The sequence below is a fragment of the Callorhinus ursinus genome, unplaced genomic scaffold (genome assembly GCF_003265705.2).
Source record: "Callorhinus ursinus isolate GAN/ISIS: 27379988/994484 unplaced genomic scaffold, GSC_fseal_2.0 scaffold32, whole genome shotgun sequence".
Lineage (NCBI taxonomy): Eukaryota > Metazoa > Chordata > Mammalia > Carnivora > Otariidae > Callorhinus > Callorhinus ursinus.
In genome coordinates this window covers 11,620,655-11,643,729 of record NW_027397094.1, presented here as the reverse complement: position 1 = coordinate 11,643,729, position 23,075 = coordinate 11,620,655, and the positions used below count along the sequence as shown (strand labels likewise).

At 42.6% G+C, this 23,075-nt stretch overlaps 1 protein-coding gene across 2 annotated transcripts in view; it reads left to right on the top strand.

The window, feature by feature from the left end:
- ACTN2 (actinin alpha 2) overlaps positions 1-23,075 on the top strand; it is a 64,649-nt gene that overhangs the window by 6,745 nt on the left and 34,829 nt on the right. For both annotated transcript variants that reach the window (XM_025850760.2, XM_025850761.2), the window contains exons 2-4: positions 19,220-19,334; positions 20,246-20,365; positions 21,110-21,196. In XM_025850760.2, the coding sequence (XP_025706545.1) occupies positions 19,220-19,334; positions 20,246-20,365; positions 21,110-21,196 (322 nt within the window). The remainder of the gene's footprint in view (positions 1-19,219; positions 19,335-20,245; positions 20,366-21,109; positions 21,197-23,075) is intronic.

Genomic DNA, 23,075 nt, shown 5'->3' with positions numbered 1-23,075 from the left:
GCAGAGGAGGGCCACCCAGTTCAGCTAGGCTGGAGAAGGAAAGGAGAGAGTATTTCCGAAACGCTCCTCCCGCATGGTTTGCTGTCATGTGCATGGAAACATCTTCCTCCCTGCCACCCAAGTGGGATCCTGGGAGTTATCCTTGGTGCCTCCCTCTCTCCCAACTCCGATGGAGCCCACCTGCTAAAGTCTTCTGGACCCTGCCCCTTCCTCCCGTTCCGTACTTTAAGGTCTTCAGAGTTTCTGTGTTTCCTGCCTGGATTAGGGTGATGGCTTCCTGCTTTGTCACCTTTCCGTGGTTCATGCTTCTCTTTGGGCTTTCCTCCATGATGCTGGCAGGAGTGATATTTATGGAACACAAGCCTGCTCATGGTATTTCCTGCTTAAAGTCCTTCTGTGGTTCTTTATTGTCTTCAGGAGAGAGCTCAGACATCCTACAGTGCTCTGTGAGGCCAGGTCTGAGCTAAGCTCTGTCTGCTATTCCATTTCCCCCCCCAACAGGATCAAGGTCCAACCCCACAGAGTGGCCCTCACCATGTTTGATTTACCCCTTTGCCATAGACCCAGCCCTGACCTCCTCCTCCCATTTTGGAGTCCCTCCTCCAAGAGGCCAGCCTTCTAGAACGTGGGTCACCTGGGGCTGTCATGGTCTCTCTGAGGACTATGAGCAGATGCTCTTCTCTGGTTCCCCGGGCCAAGCACCGAGCCCGCTCAGACTCTGTACTCATTTGTGGAATGAGAAAATTATGAGTCCTATTTCTTTTTTTTTTTTTTAAGATTTTATTTATTTGACAGAGAGAGACACAGCGAGAGAGGGAACACAAGCAGGGAGAGTGGGAGAGGGAGAAGCAGGCTTCCTGCTGAGCAGGGAGCCCGATGCGGGGCTCGATCCCAGGATCCTGAGATCATGACCTGAGCCGAAGGCAGACGCTTAACGACTGAGCCACCCAGGCGCCCCGAGTCCTATTTCTGAAAAGCGTTTAGTACAATTAAAAATTTTAAGTGTAATAATTAGGAAACTTTTTTTTTTACAGTCTTTATCCTTGAGCTGTATATGTATTAACTCCAATTCATGCCTGTTCTGTAGTGATTTTAAAAAAGTGTTTTACTCAGGTCCTCAAAGTGAATGAAGTTATCTGACTTAATTCTTAGTCTAAGATTGAACCTTCAAAGACAAGCTGCTTAATTAAAAAAATTGGAATTTAGAGAATTTTGGAATTAAAAATCCATACATGCAGATTTATTTAAATTATAATGTGTCACCATATTAATGAGCAAAATTTCTGGTCATGTAGATTTGATTTGAAATGACCCGTTTTTTTTTTTTTGCAGATTGAAAATCTTTACCCACTTAATAAAGAAAAATTACATGAATGATTCACATAAGTATAAATTTAAATGTGTGGTTTTGGTAAAACAGATTTTTTTTTTTTGGAAAACACGCTGTGCTTCACGGTAGCGGAATTGGAAAATAATGAATAGACCTGGGTGATTCGGAAGAGTGTGTGCGTTCCTGGAACAGAATCAACCTGAATGCCAAGTCCAAGACTAAGAAGTTAGCATGACTTTGAGTTGTCTTGCTTCATTTGTTTGTTTTTGTAGGAGGTAAAGGTATTAGTTATAATCCCTAGGAATAATTATACATTGAAAATAGATTCTCAGTAGTAGTGTCTGTGACAACCTTTTCACTAAAAGATCTGCAACCTTGGGAAAAAAACTTTCCTTTTTTAGTGATTGTGAGGACCAAATGGATAAGTCGGTGAATATGAGGTCATTTGGGGGAAATGAGAACCGTATTTAATATGAACCTGTAATTGAGTCTTATGTAGACAGTTACAATTGAGAATGGCAAATCAAGGTATCCTACCTTTTAGAGTCATAAGGAGTCTTTATTTCATGATAGTCAAATAGGATGTTTGTTTAGAAGTTAGGTAATGTCATTGGTCTTTATTAGAAATTTGAGGAATTTTATATTAGGTTGGACCACGTGAAACTCTCGACATTGACCATTTTCACCTCTAAAAATTGCAGTTTCTCATGTTCAACCCAATAAAACTATGCTACTTCTATGTCCCACTGTGTTTGAGATCCCTGACCGATACCAATGTGGTAGCCAAACCAGAAAACTGAAACCCAATCATTTCTAGCATTATCTCTAACGCCTTTGATGTTCATTTAGGAAAGTAAGGGGAATCGTTGGGTTTTGTCCTAGTTAAAAATGTGAGGTTTGGATCGAGGGCTTGATATCCAATGGAAATATCAAGGAGAAAGGTCGAGCTGGAGGTTCACAGAAGCTCTCTGCTCATAGGCAGAAGTTGAAACTATGGGGAGGGGAACGTGGAGGAAGATCTAAGAGGAGAGGACTTCCGCAGGAAGCAGTGATGTTACCTGCACATGGACGCATTGTTTCTCTGCATGATGTGCATGCCTCAGACGACTTGGAACCACTTGGACTGCCGAGATGTCTTTGATTCTCTTCCTGGAGAAATCTCACCTTGGTATTGCACTGGAGCTTTGCCAGGCTGAATCTGGCATTTGAATTGATGTAGCTGCTGGAAGAGAAACCCAGGGATTTGGCTCGTGGGATGGGATATCTCTTAGCCGATGAGACGTTATGCTTTCAAAGGAAGTGAAAAGCTGCAAGAAATTATTTGTGGTGGTGCGCTCAGGTCTGGGGCATAAAACCCTTCTGCAGTTGAAATGGCCAACGATAGGCTTTCTTGAGGAAGACTGTATTGAAAATTTGTAAGGATTACTGAAAACAGTAGAATTTGTTTCATCTTACACTAAATGTAGAATTTAACTCCAAGATAGGTTTCCTTTTTTTCTGTTTTATCATTTATAAAATTAAGGCAATGAAACAAATTATTGCCCTCATTTAGATGTTTTGTTTTAAGGCTTTTAGAAAACATTACTGGTATTTTGGGTGTTGGAGAGCATCAGTCATGAAAACGGTAGAAGACATATACAGAATTGTAATCAGTTTAGAGATTACCCACAGAGGATAATATTTTTTTATTTTGAGACAAACACATTTTTCAGGGGAGGCAGGGTGAGAGTGGGATTGGGCTGGGATGTGGGGGGAGAGACATTAGTTGGAAAAACGCAAACCATGCATTTTGTATCTTGCAAACTGTATAATTTCTATTCTGTTATTGGAATTTTATGGAATAGGAGGTGGCTGCTTATTTTATTGCCTATTTTGATCTCTATTGTTAAATTCTGAAACAGAAGGATACTTAAAAAATTTTTTTCTCGGTATAACAACACCAAAACAAAAAGAATTCCAACAAGATGGTAAAAGTGATATTTTAGTATGTGAATGTTTGCTAGTGGATTAAGAAAAAGAGGGGGAAGGGATTTGGCCTATTATTCTTAGTATCCCAAACTATTCAGTGTAAAGGGGCAAGGCAGCTGTTTCTTTTTTTTTTTTTTTAAGATTTTATTTATTTATTTGAGAGAGAGAGACAGCAAGAGAGGGAAGACAAGCAGGGGGAGTGGGAGAGGGAGAAGCAGGCCTCCCGTCGAGCAGGGAGCCTGACGCGGGGCCCAATCCCAGGATCATGACCCGAGCCGAAGGCAGACGCCCAATGCCTGAGCCACCCAGGCGCCCCAAAGCAGCTATTTCTTGAGAATCACTGTTTTAACCATAGATGCTATTTTATTCACTCTTCACAACAGTCTTGAGAGCCGAGTATGTTACCTGCACATGGATGCATTGCTTTTTTAGCCAGGGAAGTTAAGTGACTTGTCCAGGGGTGGTTGAGGGCAGGGAAGGGTAGCTGGAACAGAGCCCTAAAGTACAAAGATACGGCTCTGTCTCTCAATGGGAACTTCATAAAATGTGGAGGTACTAATATTCTATCGCGTCCTCTGGTCCACAAGGGGCAGAGCTGAATTTTGGAGCCAGGTTACTTAACTCTGAAGGCTGTGCTTTTAACTACTAAGCACTTTCTGGCTTTTTGTTGTTGTTGTTGCTTTCTGCCCACACTTACGCGTAACCTGCAACTCAGAGCAGAAGCGCAGGATTCAGTATTCCTAATTTCTCACTTTACCCATCACCGACTGCCTTTGTGGAAGGATATGTGCCTGTGAATTTTCGTTCCTAAATGGGGACAATTGGGGGCATCTGATGAAATGAGAGAACCAAATTTTGAGGCATGGGGAACATTGTCATTCGGAGGTTTTTCTTTAGGTTGGGCTACAGCAGTTGGTGTGTTCAACAGAAATGCCAAAGGAGGAGAAAAGGGACCACAGGAAAAGCCAACTACACTTCTAAACGGAGTTTAGTAGGACATGCCATTAGGGTCATAGCTTTGGAATTAACCGCTGGTCTGGCTGACTCAGTTCCAAAAGAAGCCAGAAAGTTCAGGATGCCTAAGTACTTGAGTCAGCTCCCTGTTGGAACCAGCAGATGGGACTCCAAGAGGCAAGAACACAGATTAGAGTCATCCTCTAGGATAAGGCATGATGTCTTAGTGGACAGCAATGCTCTCTAAGATTTGGGGTCCACAGAGATCCAGCCTAAACACTGTTGACGTGGCAGTACCAAGGACTCCCTTTACTTTACATTAAAAAAAAAAAAATCCCGCTTTTCTGTTCTTTAACTTCCTATTATGGAAAGTTTCAAACATACACAGGAGCCAAGAGAATATAGAACATAGTGAATCCTTCTGAACCCAGCTGGTCAAGGAAAACCCCAGTTTCCTGGATAGCGAATGTCTGCTTCTCCCCGCCCCCCAGCTTCATTGAGGTATAATTGACAAATAATAAATGGTATATATTTCAAGCGTACAGAATGTTTTGATGTGTGCATACACTGTGAAATGGCCACCAGGGATGTCCACTTCTAAGAGGAAAAACAAAGTTTTTATGTTCAACAAGTGTTTCTTTCCCTAAACACGATTTTGAAAGAGATCAGCGTGAAGCAGAACTTCGAAGGAGGCCGGTTGTCACCTTTCCCTCCCGGAGCTCCTCGCTTTTCACCCCAAATCCCGTGCTTCCTGCTGCCCCTCTGGCCATCTGGGCCTCCTGCCTCCTCTGACCTGCTTGTACACCTCCCCTCGGCCCCGAATTTTCCTAAGGATTTCTCATGTTCTTAAGAATGAAAGGTTCCCAACACCTGCCTTTCCAGAGATCACCTGTATTTTAGAGGTGACCTTTCTAAGATGATAACCACCCATTGTCTGCTTCTAGGAAGGACCCTCAGGGTAGATTTCTGGCTGTCCACGAGAAGAGGATGGAAGTGTGCGAAGCACTTTGGGCAAATTCAGAGCTTCCTCACATCCTGTGAAAATGTGAATGGTTCACTGCTAGGAGTTTGAGCCCATGTATGAAGTCAGTACTGATAGGGTGTGTGCCGTGTGTGAGGAGTATCTCTCTCCTCCTGCTGCAGACTGATCTGATGAAGTGACCCTATAACCTCTTTCAGGGTTTTTGGTCTAGTTCTCTCTCCATTCCTATGAGCACTGCTGTCAATGCTTTGGATGGAGAGCTTGGATTTGAGACAGGCGGTGGGAAAAATGTCTGAGGATGCTGAATTTGATACTCGTACATCTTCATTTCCTCCACCACCCCCAGAGTACAGCCGGAGGAAGGAGAGAACAGACATTTAAAGGGTTCTTGGGGAAAGGTTATTTTTAGGGGCGGTCTTGCCAAGACTGCTTCCGGGGATTTTATTTAGGCACACATCGGGCCCCTGCCTGCTTACCATGTGTGCATTTCAAGGTAGCCCTGGGAGTGATGGGGGGCCGCATACATGCTACAGCTCCAGGCCACCTCATTCCTTGCAAAAATTCATTTTATTTATTTTATATTTTGCCCCCCAGCTTTCTTGAGCTAAAGTTGTCATACAACATTTTGTAAATTTATGGTGTGCGATGTGTTGTTCATTTCTCCGGCCCTCTGTTGTTCATGAAAGGATATGAGGAGGTGGAGTGAGAGGTAGGGACTTTGCATCCATGTCGGCCCAGGATGGTCCCAGTTGTGCCTGGAAATTAGAAACTGCCTCTCCTTCGACTCGCAGAAGTAATCCAGTTTAGACAATAAATAACTCAATGGTCACACTGTTCTGAGGACATACGCGTGGCAACCTCAGAGAATGATAAAATAATGTTGAGACCCAAATAATTTATATATAGGATAGTAATGCCTTTTCTCAAAGCACTTGCCTATTTCTGAACTTTAAAAAATTCAGATATCGGTGAAGTGAGATTTCTTATAGTTTGGCAGATTTAAATACCAGAGTCTAGTTAGTAATTTCTGAATCTTTTAATTCACGAATCCTTTAGAAGACTAAGCCTTGCAGAGAGCTGTGGGAGTGAGCTCTGTGTGTGGAGGGACGCAGGGCCACCAACCCCACTGGTGGGCCAGGTTCCCCTCTGAAATGCATGCCGCCATTTGCATTTGGTATTTGATATTCTGTCTGCATGGTTTTATAAATACTGTATAGACTCCCACTTCAGACAGTTTGATATTAATATGTGCTGTGCTTCAGGGATGCTTATTTTGCATGTCTGAAAAAGGAAGGGTTAACGTTATTTAAATATGCAGACCAGTCACCAGAGTCAAATCTCTGGCTTTGTTCTTCAGGCAGTTTAACACATACATATATAGAGCTCTATATATGTATATATGTGTGTGTGTGTTCAGGCCGTTGGAAATCTGGGAGTGAAGTGGTGGTAAATATATTTACTGTGTGGTAAATTCACGTTTACTGGAAAGATTGCCCTTGTTTCTATACTCGGACACAGGTGGGCCTGTCCGTGTCGGAGTCCTTTAAGACTTGGTAAGGAAGCAGGAAAAAGCCTGTCAGAAATACCTGGTGTGTGACAGTGGGTGCTATTGCTGTAACTGGTATCTGGGTAACTGGATATTACAGACTCCAAAGGATTTCTATTCTGCGGTCCTAGAACTTGGACAGTGTGTACCTTCTCCATTAGGGTTTTGAAATGCGATGTCGAAATAGGGATTTTAATGTGAAACTTTAAAAAATCCTGAAGCAGCACTTCATCGATTAACTTCAGAAATCTAGGGTTGCTTAATTATATCCAATTTAAGTAGTCTTTCCTTTTTTTTTCAGGGAGAAATGTGGAGGACTAATGAAGTAGAACTAGCTAACATAATTACAGATAACCACGAAGACCAAAGAGTCTAGGCTGACAAATTGTATATACTTTCCCGAGTTACTTTTTTAAGATACATTTTGCATCAGTCATATACATTCCCTACAGAAAATATGGATAAGAAATTCTTAAAAGTCACAATTTAGAGAAAACTTGTGTTAACATTTGGCCATATTGTCTACTAGAACACTTTGTGTTATAGTATGAAAGCATATGTTGATGAATTTTATACTGTAATAGGTAATTATCTGAAATGTCTCAGGATATGAGGACTTCATTCTATATTTTTGTGACTACTCTCCACTCAGCACGAGCCCTAGGGAAGAACTTTTTGAAGGAGGAAATCCCTGCCTGGTTCCCTACAGTGTGGAGTGAGCAGGAACTTTGGGAATGCCCAGCTTCCCTGTTGGTACCCCTACTGTTAAACAGAGCTTTTACCATATGGAGAGGAAACCTGTAGACGTACCTGATTGGGTGGAGGGCCTATTCCTGACTTAGAACCGTGCTCTGGTCCAAAATACCGATGCAGAGAATGTGGTGTATTACGGAGAGCTGTCTCATTCTAAATGAAGGCAGCCATTTATTTGGGTCCCTGAAGATAGTAACAGTATGGTGAACTTGAATTAAAGAATATTTATTTTGCTGTCTGTGTTGTACAAGCTGCTTCCCCAGTTGCCAGGATGGGCTGAGGAGGGAAACATCAGTTGGCTTTTCTAAAGAAAACCTTGAATTCCTCCTCAAGAAGAGAATAATGAAAGTATAATCAACGTTTGCTGTTGCCTAAAACCAAGCAACAGTTGGGTCTGCCCTGTCACAGAGCCACATCTTGCTCATAATTACCCAGGCTCCAAGGGAACAAGTTATTTTGGGAAGCATAGCTCAGGATCAATCATATGTAAGGCTGTTTGTTGGGAGCCTTAAATGCTTGCTTACCGGAAAGTCCTCAAAGGAATTCTCCACGCAGCTCGTGCCAGCTTGGGGGAGGCAGGTGTGACCCCACAGAACGCCCAGTCAGTGGCTAAGTGAGGCTCATGGCCTGGGGATTGCTCTAAGCTTGCATGACCAAGCACCCAGAGCACTTTCATGTGGTTCTTTGAGCTTACCACTTTTTTTTTTTTTTTAACCTTTTAGAGCAAAAATGACTGAGGCTTTGACTCTGAAGATGTTTGATTTGGTTAGTTTAACATATGCTTCCAGTCCTAAAATAGTTTGGGAAGAATCTGTATATTTCTAACCTTTTTTCCATCTAACAGTTAAAATGGAGAGTTTCATCAAGATCATTTGCTAACTGTCCTTTGGAAGAGAGAAAGCTAGAGCTTTTTTTTTTTTTTAAATAAAAGGTTTTTAAAAATAAGCTTTGCAGATTTTTATATAAAAATTTTGTTTCAAGAAGTTTTTTAAAGATTTATCCATTTGCGAGAGAGAGAGCAACACGGGTTGGGGGAGGGGCAGAGGGAGAGAATCTTTAAGCAGGCTCCCCGCTGAGCACAGAGCCCCGTGGCTTGATCCCACAACCCATGAGATCCAGACGTGAGCTGACGTCCAACTGATGGAGTCAGACGTCCAACTGATGGAGCCACCCAGGCGCCCGTTTCAAGAATTTTAAAACACCCCTTGGAATGAAAGTAGAGGTAGCTTGAGTTGCAACTAATACTGAGAATCAGCCGATCAGAGAAGGGTTTGATGTCCTTGCTGTGTTGCTTCATGTGCCTTGCCGATAATAGAGATGAAGAGATGAGTAATTGCAGCTGAGAAATAAGAATCAGGAGCGTGGGGCGCCTGGGTGGCTCAGTCCGTTAAGTGTCTGCCTTCGGCTCAGGTCATCATCCCGGGGTCCTGGGATCGAGTCCCGCATGGGGCTCCCTGCTCAGCGGGGAGCCTGTTTCTCCCTCTCCCACTCCCCCTGCTTGTGTTCCCTCTCTTGCTGTGTCTCTCTGTTAAATAAATAAATAAAATCTTAAAAAAGAAAAGAATCAGGAGCGTGAGTAATAAGGACTCCTGTAAGTGGTGATAAAATGTTTGCGGGAAATTTTCTTGAGCAGGGAGGAAATTAACAGATGGAAATACTTTAGCTTCTAGATAAATGTAAGATCTTTATGAAACAGAAAAGTGCTAAATAATTCAGCCCAAATCCAATATTATTTATGGTGATTCGTATAAGAGGGAACATGGGGACACGTATTAGACTTTAAATGGAGGCTTTGACATAGAAAAGGAATCCAGTAAGCCGAGACTTAGGACAGTTGTCATTTTCACAAGACGGGGAAAGCATTCTGTAACTTAAGATCAGCAAATGATAGACTTCAGTTAGTTCTGCATATCATTCTTGTGTATCAGTTACTGTTTGTCTTCACCGAAATCAGTAACATTTAGGTCAGAATAATGAATATTTCAGCATATTTGAATGTTGACCTCTCTTTAGATCCTAAAGTATTAAAAGACAATTCTTACATAAAGGTAAAAATCATGACTTTCACACAAATATAAAAATGAACACATGCTAGAGATGTTATTTAACTTACTGGCAAAGAGAAAACTGGAGAGGAGTTGCAAGCAGTTAAAAAAAAAAAATCCAAAGAATAGGCACATTTATAGATTAGGAAGAGCGAAATGAATGTCCCTCTGGGAGGAAGGATTGTCCCTGTACCGAACAGAATGCGTTTCTTGTCTGTAGGCAAGAATTACTTGCACTGTTCTCCTTTATCTATGACTTATGAGTTGTGGAACAGCATGGAAGGTATGCTGTAGACAATGATCAGGTTTCCCATTGAAGCCCAGACTTTTCCTTATATAAAGGAGCCTTACGAACTGTCCTGACACCTTTCCAAATTCCCTAACTTTGATCTGTCCTTTCTGGAAGATATGGAGGAGATTCCACATACCAGAGAGGCTATCCCTCAAGCTGGAACCCGTGGGGGCTGGATTTGGCTTTGTTCAAAAACCTGAAGAGCATTTGTTTTTGTCTCCTGTTAGGCAGTCTTAGAGCTTTTAGCACCTTTCTTTATGTATTCTTCACAGCCCAGGACCTAAGTGGTAGCCCGTCTTCTGAGCCCGGTGACTGACGCCTAAAATTCAGGGTTCCAAATCCCTGATTAAAACCAGACATGGATAGAATAATCTTTTCAAGTGCTGGGAGAGACATCTTTAACCTACCCACTCAAAGAATCATCCATTAGCCTGATTCTATTTTTAGATGCCCTCAGCCGCGAGGTTGTCTTTTATTTTTCACAAGGGTTCTTTTTTTTTTTTTTTTGGCAAGATTACAGAGTCTCTTTTAACATTTAAGGATTCTGTAGTTAAGTTTGACATGATAATTTTTTAAAACCTGGAACTTGAGCAGATAGGGATTTTTTTTTTTTTTTTTTTTTTTTTTTTTTTAGTAGATACAGATTTTCAACTCCTCAGTCTTTTTTATATTGAAATTTCGGTCAAAAAAAAATCTGATTGCTATCTTCTTTACTCTGTCCCAAAAAGTCTGACAAATCAGGTCCTATGCAACAGAGAGAAATTGAGCATCACTATGTGCCAGGCACTGTCCAGAGCACAAAGCAAAGACCCCTGCTTGTGTCTGTGTCACTTTGACCAGTATTTTTGGAGTGTACCAGTGGTGTCACATACCAGGTATTTCTGACAGCATTTTTTCCCCCCACTTTCCTACCAAGTCCTTAAAGGACTCTAACGGTGACGGCGGCGCCCCTTGAGTTGTTTCTGGGCTCTCCTACCCCGCAATTTGAGATTGCTAGGTACCCTAACTTTGGGTAGCAAGAGACCCCGAGCCCTGCATGCTGGCAGAACTTGTTGGGCATGAATCAACGGAAAAAGTCTACTTTTTTCCCCCTCTCGGAGTAATTAAGTTTGTATTTCTGAGTATCCCTGGAAGTCAAGTGAAAAGCAGTATTTTAGGGGCGCCTGGGTGGCTCAGTCGGTGAAGCGTTTGACTCTTGATTTCAGCTCAGGGCACAGTCTTAGGGCCGTGGGATCAAGCCCCGCGTCTGGCTCTGCGCGGAACGGAGTCGGCTTGTCCTCCCTCTGCTCCTCCCCTGGCTCTCTCAGTCTCTCTCTTTCAGGTTCCAACTTATTTATGACTGAAATTGTCACCTTTTTTTAAAAAAAATTTTATTTATTTATTCATGAGAGAGAGAGAGGCAAAGGGAGAAGCAGGCTCCCAAGGAGCAGGGTGCCCGATGCGGGACTCGATCCCAGGACCCTGGGATCATGACCTGAGCCGAAGGCAGACGCTTAACGACTGAGCCACCCAGGTGCCCTGAAATCGTCACCTTTTAAAGTATTGAAAATTTGAATGGGTACTAGTTCTCTGTCTGTGGATACAGGTATGCCTGCTGGATGCTGGGTTCTTTAGGTGACAAAACGGTGAGCAAGGGCGCCTGGGTGGCTCAGTCATTAAGCGTCTGCTTCAGCTCAGGTCATGATCCCAGAGTCCTGGGATCGAGCCCCGCATCGGGCTCCCTGCTCAGCGGGAAGCCTGCTTCTCCCTCTCCCACTCCCCCTGCTTGTGTTCCCTCTCTCGCTGTCTCTGTCTCTGTCAAATAAATAAATAAAATCTTTGGGGAAAAAAAAAAACGGTGAGCGAGGCAGGATCAGAGGCTACTGTGGTCCTTTCGATTTTCTGATTCGTAGTCTGTACGCTTAGGGCCTAGAAAGCCCTAGAAACCAGTTATGGGGCTGCCATTTGCAATGGAATATAATGGGATTTGCTTTTTTAACAAGAGTTAATTTTGAGGCTCTTTATACTTAGTGTATTTTGAACCAAGTCCTGATTCAGATGTAGCCCTTTATATTAATGGTCTCATAGAAATAAGTTTTTTTTAAAAAAAGCAGGGACAAAATCTATTTACCGCTGTGGGCAAAAACTAATGCTTTGAACACCTTGTTCCTTGAGGAAGTTAAGATATGCTAATGATGGTCTTTGTTCTCTGAACAGTGGTGTGAGTACTTGGGGGAAATCAGGAAAAGATGAAGACCTGGCATCTTTCTGGATTCGTGGATCCCAGACCTTCTCCTCTGCTTTTTCTGTCTGTATACTGTAACAGTTGATGAAATGTGCTAAGCAACGGCATGTTTGTGCTTAGTTATCGGAGGTGGAATATCTCTTACGCCCTAGTAGCCTTAAGTCGTGACTGTAGGCTCTATTTTCTATGCAGTGGTCTTATTCCCTTTTAATTTAAACCCCAGAGCACCTCAGGTTTCTTTGAATTGCCATCACCGACTGCTGTGCTTTTGTGTTTCTGTCGCATCTGTATTTGGTTTTTTTCTTTTTTTAAAGATTTTATTTGAGAGCGAGAATGAGAGAGAGAGCATGAGAGGGGGGAGGGTCAGAGAGAGAAGCAGACCCCCCCCCCCCACTGAGCAGGGAGCCCTATGCGGGACTCAATCCCAGGACTCCAGGGTCATGACCTGAGCCGAAGGCAGTCGCTTAACCGACTGAGCCACCCAGGTGCCCCGCATCTGTATTTGGGAAGTAGTTGGCATTCTTTCATTTACCATACGTCAGGGTCAGCTAGTTGAATTAGGTGCACAGCGCATTCCTTGGGGGGGAAGCAGCAAGTCACAGGAGAGAGGGGCTGACTCACCCACACCGGACTCGCAGTGGGTCACAGAGCCAGGAATCAGGTTTTAGGGCTACTGTGTTTCAGGGGGTGCTAAACTGAGCTGTCGCCTGCCGTGTTATCTAGCAGGGTCTTGGAGACTCAGCGGAGATTTGTGGGCAGGGAACAAAAGGGTTGTCCACCGTGTAGTCAGATGCCTGGTCACACAACTCACGAGAACATGAGGGCTCCAGATGGACTTCCAAGACATCTTACAATGGGTTGTACCACATGCAGGTTCCTTAGAATGGACGCTTTCATGCTGACACACTTCTCTGTCTTTGGTTGAATTTTTAACATGTCATGTGAGTAGTTGAGAGGTGTACCTGGGCACTTGGCAACCTTGAAGGTTTGGAATCTTTTTCCAGATCAGATGATTTAGGCTGACCAGTCATCACCATGAGTGGCTTCTGGGTCCAGAGAACTTCCTTAAAGGTTTTACAAGATGGTTACATGTCTGAATATTTAAACTTAAGGCCACGCTGCTATGGCCTCGTTGTATGGATCACCCAGTGCGCATCCTCACCTGGCCTGTGGACCGGGGTCTCTCAATTGAGGGGATTGTGAATTTTGTAGTGAACCAGAAAGTTCTGCTTCTGCCAGCCACGTGGGGCAGGAATTTCTGCCCTCTCTGTGCAGTGTCTCCTTCTTAAACCGTAAAGCTGAAATCACGTTTACTTCCGAGGAACAGCTCTGACCTCCTCTCCTGCCTTAATTGGAGAGTTTACAAATGGGGGCCGCTTTGTAGATGCCCCCCACCTCCTTATTTTTCAAATATTTTTTAAAAACCCAGGTAAGTGATTAGAAGGAATCTTGCCAGATTGGAAGTCTATGAGGTGGAAAATAACATACCCTTAAAGTGATTCTTGTAAATAGAAAAATACATGGAGCGTTTTTAGAAAATGAACTTAAACCACAGAGTGGTTTCCACTAGTTCTACGTGAGAATCTGTTCAGAACCAATGTGATAGGTAGTGTTGGCCGGCCAACTTTCATCGTTGTTCTCCTCCTGATAACCTTTTGAACTGTTTCATAGAGTTGATCATAACAATTATTATCCCCCCCCCCTTTTTTTTCTGTAGCTGGGTAAGTGTCAGGACATGAAGGACAAATAATTGCATGGTGTCCGAGTCAGAAATAGAATCTGAGTTCTGAGCCACGACTGCAGGGTGGACCAGGCTTAGCCTCCTCATCTCCTGGGGCCTGCTCGTCCCAACCCACAGGATGCAGGCCAGGATCGGCAAGGCGAGCCTCCTGATGCCTTCACTCACTGAGGAAAGCAAACTGTAGGCAATCTCAAAATCACAGAACACTTTGACAGTGCCCCAAACCGTTTGGGACCTGACAGACGATGCTGTGTGATAATCGGTGGACTTGAAAGCTGAGAGCTTCTTCAGACCTTCCTACCCCCCCCCCCCCGCCCCGAGCTTCATACTGTGGGCTCTGTCCGAATGTCCCAGCCCTCAGCAGGCCTTGTTCTCCTCCATTCAGAAAAACCCCACAAGCTTTTCTGAGTACCCATTTTGGGAAATGGGATCTGAAATTAGTATTTTATGTCATTATTATCAGAGGAAAAGCTAGTGTAGAAAGTATAGAGGAAATTTATAGTTATTGTCTTGCCGTATTTTTGGTTTGAAGAAAACAGAATAGTAAGTTGAACGGATTGTCTTAGAGGAGACAGACCAGGCCTAGAACCTTATTGCTGAAAAGAATTAATAATTAACTGCTAGCATGAAATGAACTCGTGTTCAGACAACTGTGTCAGATGCAAGATTGATTTTTTTTTTTTTGGTCTTTATCTGGGTAATAATCTCTTCCAGGTAGAGATATGAACTCATGTTATGTAAATCATTTTGATTAAAAGACCTTTCTTCCCTTCTCTCTGTGGAAAAGTCTACAATGTAGGCTGTTATGTCTATAGGCTTAATTAACTTAAAAAGAAACCAAAAGCAAATGGGTATCATTCAGTAACACAGGCTTATCTCAACATGTCAGTAAAGATACGGTACTTTCTTTGCCATTATGCACGCTGTGCTGATTGTCATAGAATTTAACTTTGAGAAAGACAATAGGCTCACAGTTCTTGGGGACTAGGGACTTTGCCAGTAAGTTCTTCAGGAAAGAAGGAAAGGCCTGACCTGCCAGTGAATGAGACTAACACTTCTTGCTAACGCTACTCATGGGAAACTCCTTCCACTGGTATTCTCAACCTCCATGTTTTGGGTGTTGAACGTTTTCTGGGCCTCTAGATTGTGTTCAGGAATATAACAGAGGAGGGACTGAGGATAGTTGAGTATCCTTCAGACTTCCTGCATGAAAACATAATACTATGAGCCACGGAAACACAGCCTTAACCTCTGGGCCATTCTCCTTTGCACCCTGTTGTGTGCAGAGATGTTGTGCCACAGCCAAGGTGGGCCTCTATGGGCCCGGAGACCAATCTGCACCCATCCTGGCTGGTGCCTCCTGGGTTGTGATTCCTTACGTTTGGGGAAGAGATGCCGACATTTGTTCCTGTTGTCTGAGGAATATACATGTGGAGGCAGTGCCTTCCTCTGATTTTCCGTCTTTTCTCCGTGTGTCTTGAATACCCTTTCCCTTCGTTTTCTCGTGTGCTTCTTTGGAAGGTGTTAAGAACCACAGATAACAGCCTTTCTCTTCTGGAGATACAGATCTTCCTTAACTCACATTGGGGTTATATCTGGATAACCCCATGGTAAGTTAAAAATATCTCAAGTCAAAAATACATTCACCGCACCTAGGTGGCTAAGTCGGTTAAGCAACTGCCTTTGGCTCAGGTCATGATCCTGGAGTCCCGGGATCGAGTCCCGCATCAGGCTCCCTGCTCATCAGGGAGTCTGCTTCTCCCTCTGACCACCCCCCCCCCATGCTCGCTCTCTCTCTTGCTCAAATAAATAAATAAATCTAAAAAAAAACAACCCCCAAAACAAAAATACATTCACTACACAGAACCTACCGAACATCATAGCCCAGCCCAGCCGACCTTAACCATGCCCAGAACATTTACACTGGGCTACAGTTGGGCAGAAGCATCTAACACAAAGCCTACTTTATAATAAAAGTGTTGACTGTCTCGTGATTGAATACTGTACCCAAAGTGAACAACAGAAGGGCTGCGTCTGGGTGCAGAATGTTGGTAAGTGTGTGGGTTGGTGACCCTCGGGATCCCGTGGCTGCCTGGACCCCGCTGCCCCTGTCCAACCTCACAGGAGAGACTTGTACCACACAGCGCTAGCCTGGGAAAAGATCCAAATTCAAAATTCCAAGGATGGTTTCTACGGAATGCGAATGGCTTTTGCACCCCTGTGAAGTCAGAGAATTGTTAAGTCCAACCATCGTAAGTCAGGAATGTCTGTAGCTGGGTCTGTGGTATCCCATCTCGGCTCTCTTTGTATGGCTCTGAAAGGGTTTTTTTATGTGCCTGTTTTTGAGCTGCAGAAAGCATTGGGTTTTATCCCTAGGTGCAAAGGAGCAGGGAATGAGCTGTTCTCCAGGAGAGAGGTAGAGGAAGCAGGAGAGGAGGTTGGAGGACCTCATGTGTGACTGAGCAGCTTCTGGGTTGAGCCAGGGCCTTTGGACACTGCAGCCTTTTTCCTCGGTGGGCTGTGTCTGGTTCATAGAGCACCAACCATTTCCCTTAAGAAAGGACATCTGGCTTGGTAGTCTGGTTTGACCCAAGGAGCCTGCCTCTAAACCCATGTGGACCTACCTCCCTGCCATGTTAGTCCTCCAAGATTTAGTTCCCATGGACTTTAAAGATGCACCTTGCTAGCAAGTAGCAAGACCAGCCACAAGGAAGCCTTCAGGTAAAATGTGTGGGGTTTAGCTCTTGCTATTGTGCTTTGTCTCCTGCGTAATTAGGCTTTTCACAGAAACTCAGGATGATTGGAAATGCATAAGAACAGCCTCTATAGGCCACGGAATTAAAACTGTAAATAGAATGAAAGTTAAACATTCTAATAAAGCTTAAAATACTTTCCAGAGTGCACTGGACTCTTTGCAAAGCTGTTATCCCAGAGCTGTGGGGGGTCTTTTTCACATTTAAGTTGGTTAGTTACCACCTTTATTGGCTCTTAGGAGTGCTCATTAAAGGTAGGGACACTTCATTAGACCCAACTAAATAAACTGACCTTTTAGATTAAATTTGTTCTCTGGATTTGCCCAAAGGAATTATTACATATGGTAAATTACCTTTGTTGTGTGTATACCCATAAAAAGGTAGTATCAGACAGACTTCCCCAGTGTTTCATAGCGGGGTCAGGAAGCTTGCAGCTTTGGGGTTATTTCAGAAGTGTTTCTGACACTTTTATTATGAGGGGACTTGGGACTTATGTAACGTGGTAAGAAGATAAGGTAATTTGCCGCAGCCATAGTTGCTCGTTTTTAAGTCGCATCTAAATAAAGGCAACTCTATAAATATTTTATATCATTATATTTTTCTGTCAATTCCATTTTTAAAAATCACAACCTGTTGTGCCTTTCTCAAAAGGTTAGGTATATGACTAGTCTCAGTATTGTCAGTTAAAATAAAACAAAATAAAACCCAAACATGTTTAAAGTCATTTTGCTTGTGGAAAACGGGGCCTAGAATGTGTTTTATTGAGAGGTAACTGCCTAGAAACAACCTCAATGTCCCTCCACAGGGAGCTAGTTACATAAAGTATGGTGTATGCACTACAGTGGAGTATTATGCGACCATAAAAAGGAATGATCTGTACTGATACGGAATGACCTCTAGGTTGTATTTTTTTATATGGGGTAAAAAAAAAAAAATCCAGGTGCAGAACAATGTCTATATTCTGATATGGGTTAAAGGACAAAAAGAGCGTGCGTCTGTGTACTTACATATGTATCAGAGATCCTTGAAGAGATAACATGCAAAACTGGATGTTAGGAACAGAACTAGGTACCTGGGAACAGGAAGACTTTTCATTTTATCCCCCTTTTTGTGGCCCTTGAATTTCGAGCCAGGGAAATGCATCGCCTATTCAAAAAGTCAACAGATACAACTAATACTGAAAGAAATAAATCATAGACTCTTCCTAACAATCTTAGCTTCATAACCACCAGCCACCTGCAACTTTTGAGCGCTTGAAAGGTGGCTTATGCAACTGAGGAACTAGAATTTTTTTAATTTCCTTTCATTTTAGTTAATTTACACTTAAATAGCCCCCCATGGCTAGTGGCTACCATATTGATTGGGGGTAGATCTAGAGTACATGGTTTCGAGTATCTCTTCTGTTTTGAGCTGACTGAAGTTTAGAGGTGTTTTAGGAGAAATAATTATTCCTTTAGGCTCTCAGGGTAAAATGAATTCTTGTAAGTCCAAGAAAATGCCTACATTCTCTTTTTGCCCTTGAGCTTAATGCCATTGCATATTTGTTGAAATAAGTGACTGTTAGATTTGAAAATCTTTATTACCCAGGAAAATCATTTTTATGGAAACAGTATCTTCTTGTGGTCTTGCATGGAAGCTGTCTGTTTTTTAGGGATTCATTTTCTCTTCTGTAACACAGACCCTATTTGCGTGTCTCCCCACAGAGTAACGTGCTGGGCACTTTGTTCTTGAGCCCCACAGCTGTTGTGACACAAGGGGACAGTTTGCATTCTTAGCCAGCAGGTGCCAGAGCCCTTCTAAAATGGTTTTGGCAGGAAATAGTGCACAAGTGGAAACCAAGTTAAAAGTAGCTTGGAAAAATAAACAGAATGACTTTGGATGCCACTTAATACATAGTCCATCTTTCCACTGAAGATTGTCTTCGTGATTTGTTAACATGGCTAGACTGTGAGCCCTTCCACGGCTGGGCTGTATCTAATTGTCTTTGAAATACAGGGTCTGGAGGAGGTCATTATTACTATTATTATTATCATTATTTTTAATCATTGACTCTACTGCAAATTTGTTTAATTAATTTAGTTACTAGCTTAACACTGTTGTGCATTCAGGATAAACTAAGATGCAGGTAATTAGTGGTTTTGGGTCCCTCCTCTCTTTTCCTGTCTACGACACAACACCGCTCACCCTCTGCTCTGAAGTAAGACATTATGAGCATTATTTAAACATTATTTATTCATCCATTCTGCAAGCAAGCTTATTTTTGTTGCATGCAGGGAATAAGCACACTCTCATTTAGTCCATATCTCCTACAAAGTAGGAGGTTTTCAGAAGGTGAAGGCATAGGTGTGAATGTGGTACCTTTTTAAACCAAAGGCACAAATCCCTCAGGCTGGTATATCAAATAAATGATTTTTTCTGGAGGGGGGGTTCCAAAAGGGGAAACTACTAAAATCTTACTTTAGGCCTCACGTCATTCTTTCCACCAAATTCTGCTTGCTCTAGAAGGCCCCAGGAGCTCCAGCCTCTTAGACTCCCCGGAGTGTGTAGGATGTCAAGTGTTGTCTGCATGGAGGGGGGAGTTGCCTGCTGATGGGGCTGTGCCAAGCAGTGCTCGGTCGGTTCTTGTTGCAGACCTTCACTGCCTGGTGTAATTCCCACCTAAGGAAAGCTGGTACCCAGATTGAGAACATCGAGGAAGACTTCAGGAATGGCCTCAAGCTCATGCTGCTTTTGGAAGTCATTTCAGGTTGGTGTTAGACATTACGTAGACGTCCTAGCCCTCCCTGCGCATCCGTGCGTGAGCTCTAGTGATGCATCTATTTAGAGATAACTGCTTCGGAAGTTCCCTTTGACCCTGGCTGGGCCAGAACATGGCAGAGAATGCCTTTCCAAAGAGCACTCTGCCTGGAGTTTCTTTTCTGCTCTGAAAAAGGAGTAAATTCTGTTTAAAATTGACTTATTAAAATCATGTTTGCACCACCTGCCTTGAAACAAAATGAGAAAAGAAAAAATGACCTATGCAACTCCCCACCATGCTGCCCTGCCTGCTCTAAGCCCAGCCGAGTGCATCTCCCAGACGTTGTCTTCCATGCAGAATGCCAGGATACATGTTGGCATAACTCTGAAAACATGAGCTCAGATCCCAGAAGGGTTATGTTTTGCCCTGAATTTCAGATGGCTGGTTTAGGCTTTGGATGAGAGAAGGGATCACCCTTGAAGAAGTGTGACTGGGGGGACGATGGCAGTCTGCCCTGCTCCATATATCTTCATGATCAGCTATCTGTGATGAGCCCTGGCAGCTCCTGCTGTAATTTGGACCAGGCTCTCCCAACTTCCTAATAGCTAGTCAGCAACTCCAAAGGCTCCCAGGATCCCAGCCAGCCTTCCTCTACACCCCTTTGTGAGTTGGCCTGTAGACCCACCTGGATTCTCCCAGCAGATCTGAAAAGCATATGGGTCCGTGCTGGTCCATTGGTCTTGAAAGTTTTTTTGGTTATGGTCTCTCCATACTGTGGTTTACAGACACCAGAGACCCGTCAGAAACGGTCACATAACTATTTCCATTTAAGGAAGCATGGACTCTGATTTTCGGCATCTCGATTCTGTGTCACGGGGTTACTTTCTCTGTGTCTACGCTATTCTTTCTCCATCCGACAGGGGAAAGACTGCCCAAACCTGACCGAGGAAAAATGCGGTTCCACAAAATTGCTAATGTTAACAAGGCCTTGGATTACATAGCCAGCAAAGGCGTGAAACTGGTGTCCATCGGGGCTGAAGGTAAATAGGAATGACCCTGTCAGCTACACTGACCTCCCAGTGGAGGGTGGGTGGGCCGGCAACTGGGCGAATTCCTCCCACCACTTATGGTGCTTGCTTCATGTCAGGCTGTCTGCTAGGCTCTGGGGTACAGAGACGAGAAGTAGTACCAGGAAGGGCAGACCAGGCTCTAGGATGATTTGTAAAAAATAGAGTCAAATATAATGCTGTCTTCTTCAGCCTGATAATTGGGATGGGAAAGAGCTTAAGCTTCCCAGTGACTCTTAAGAAGAACTAATTAGTAGGAGGGAAGTGACCTCTTCATTCTCTGGGAGATTGGGAGCCCCGGTGAGTTTGGCAGGAGCTGAGATGACTCTGCTTCTTATTTTGTACAGCTGAGTGCTGTGACCTTGCCCCACCTGGGGAGCGCTGGAAGGCTCACGGTGCAGATGAGCCTGTGTTCTCTGAACTTGATTACTTAGCTTTGGGAACTCTTGGGTTGTTTTTGGTGATTATGCATTTGCAAGAAATGTGCTTATTATTAACTCAGAATTCATTTAAACCAGAGACATTTGGTTATGAATACTGTATAACTAGACACACTGCTACACTTATAAAAACATGAACTGGTCTTCCCATGTATATATATATTTTCCAGTAGCTCTGAAGTCAAAACTTAGGGGAAACGTACACGCTATAGGAAAAATTTATGCACTGGTTATGTTATCTTTACACGAATTTGTTGTTGTTTTTTCTTTCCTAAAGAAATTGTGGATGGCAACGTGAAGATGACGCTGGGTATGATCTGGACCATCATCCTTCGCTTTGCTATTCAGGATATTTCAGTTGAAGGTAAAAGACATGGTTGAAAATCTGATTGTATTAGGATACTTAGAGTAATTTGTAAATTGAATTTATAAAGTAGAATTTAAATAGGGCCTTGTAAAATTGAACAGTCATTTACATGATTTAATGAAAGATATGGGAGTTGGGTTTTCACAGGTTTTATATTTGTATGGGAAAGACCCCAGCAATACTGTTTCATTCATGGGGGTGGAATCATTTTGGAAAAGATGAGCACATGTTCAGAACAGAAGTCGCTTTTTAAAATGAGCATTTTTTTGAGCTTTTAATTGCTTGTTATACTCATAGGTTCCCAACTCTTAACAGTTCTGTAGACTGGGTCTTGAGACATTTTTTTTTTCAGGTGCAAAAAACCAATCAGTTGAAATCTGAGTTCATTCATTCATTCACCCTCCCTCCCTACCTTCCTTCTCTGTCTCTTTCTTTCTGTTAACAAAATCTCCATTGTTATTGTATCTTTTGGCCCCACAACTGTTCCGTTGCTATAATAGAATCGTAGTCCTTGGCACTGCCACTGAAGATGAAAATCTTTAGTCTTTTACGCCCACTGTACTCCTAAATATTTTGATGAATTCAGCACTGTTGAAAAGTGTCAAATTGACATTCTTAGAATTAGAACTTTGCAATACTATTTAGCCCTCGAATCACAAAATGTATAGCTGCAGAACATATTTGAAGGCGATATGAATTGTCCAACCAGTCAGCATCCTGTACCTTCGTCACCTAACAGGTAACCAGGTACCTGAACGGTGAGGGGTGGGGGCGTTGCTTTTATTTCTGCCCAGGACGGAGTGCCCTTCGATGCAGGTCTTTGTAGGTGATGGTAGCTACTAATCAACCAACAAACGTTAAAAACCAATAATTTACCTACTCTTGTGAAGGATGGCATGAAGCCTACAGTTTTTACCCTTAAGGAATTTCTGACCCACTTAGATTATTTCCTTCTGGCCCCATTTGTGTCATCTAAAAATCCAAGGAAGATAGGATGATATTAAAATCTCAATAATTCAGGCTCAGAAATGACAGCCAGTTTGAATTAATAAACAGTCTGAATTTGAAAACTTTCATGCAATGTGCTTTTATTAAAGTATTCATTTCATTCTAGTGAAAATAACAAGATGCTTCTTAAAAGTTCTTGCTTTATTACAAAAGAGTAATTTGTAATAATTTTACCAATTTTATATACTTCCAAATTTAAATGTTTAAACAGTTGAGCCCCCCCTTAAAGAACAAATACTATTTTTAAAAAAATCTTGTTCACACGATTGCATTTGCTAGACTAGTGAATCATTTTCCCACAAATATTACAGAGGTTGTTGCAGGGTTTTTCTGATTAGTTACAAATTTCAAATTAGTGATAATATTAATTTAGAACTTCTATTTGAAGTGTAGCTATGAGTGGTATTATCCATTATTCATTTTCCCTAAAGTGATTATTAATGTGCCCCAAATAAGATAATAAAATCACAATATTTTGTGAAATATCACAATAAAAAGATGTATTAATCTGCTTTTCAAAAGACTAAGAAATTAAACATTCAAAAGTGGGAATTTGATTAGCAAAGTCCCTAGATGTCTTCCAAGTTGATGTCTTTTAGGAGGTAGTTGGCTGACATATTTTTTTTTTATTTTTAATTATTGTTTTACTTTTTTGGAGTCATTTCTTAACAACCTCACTGAATTTCTGGAGGTCTATAGAATGATCATTATTTTAATGATGTGTAGTAGCATGTGCAAAAAGACATTGTTATTATGATTGAATTCTTTGAGAAGCCAGTCTCCTTCCAGAGGATGATGGATTTCTTCCAGGAAATAAAATGAGAGATTAAATACACCTGCTAATGAGGGCGGTCCCCGATGTACGTGG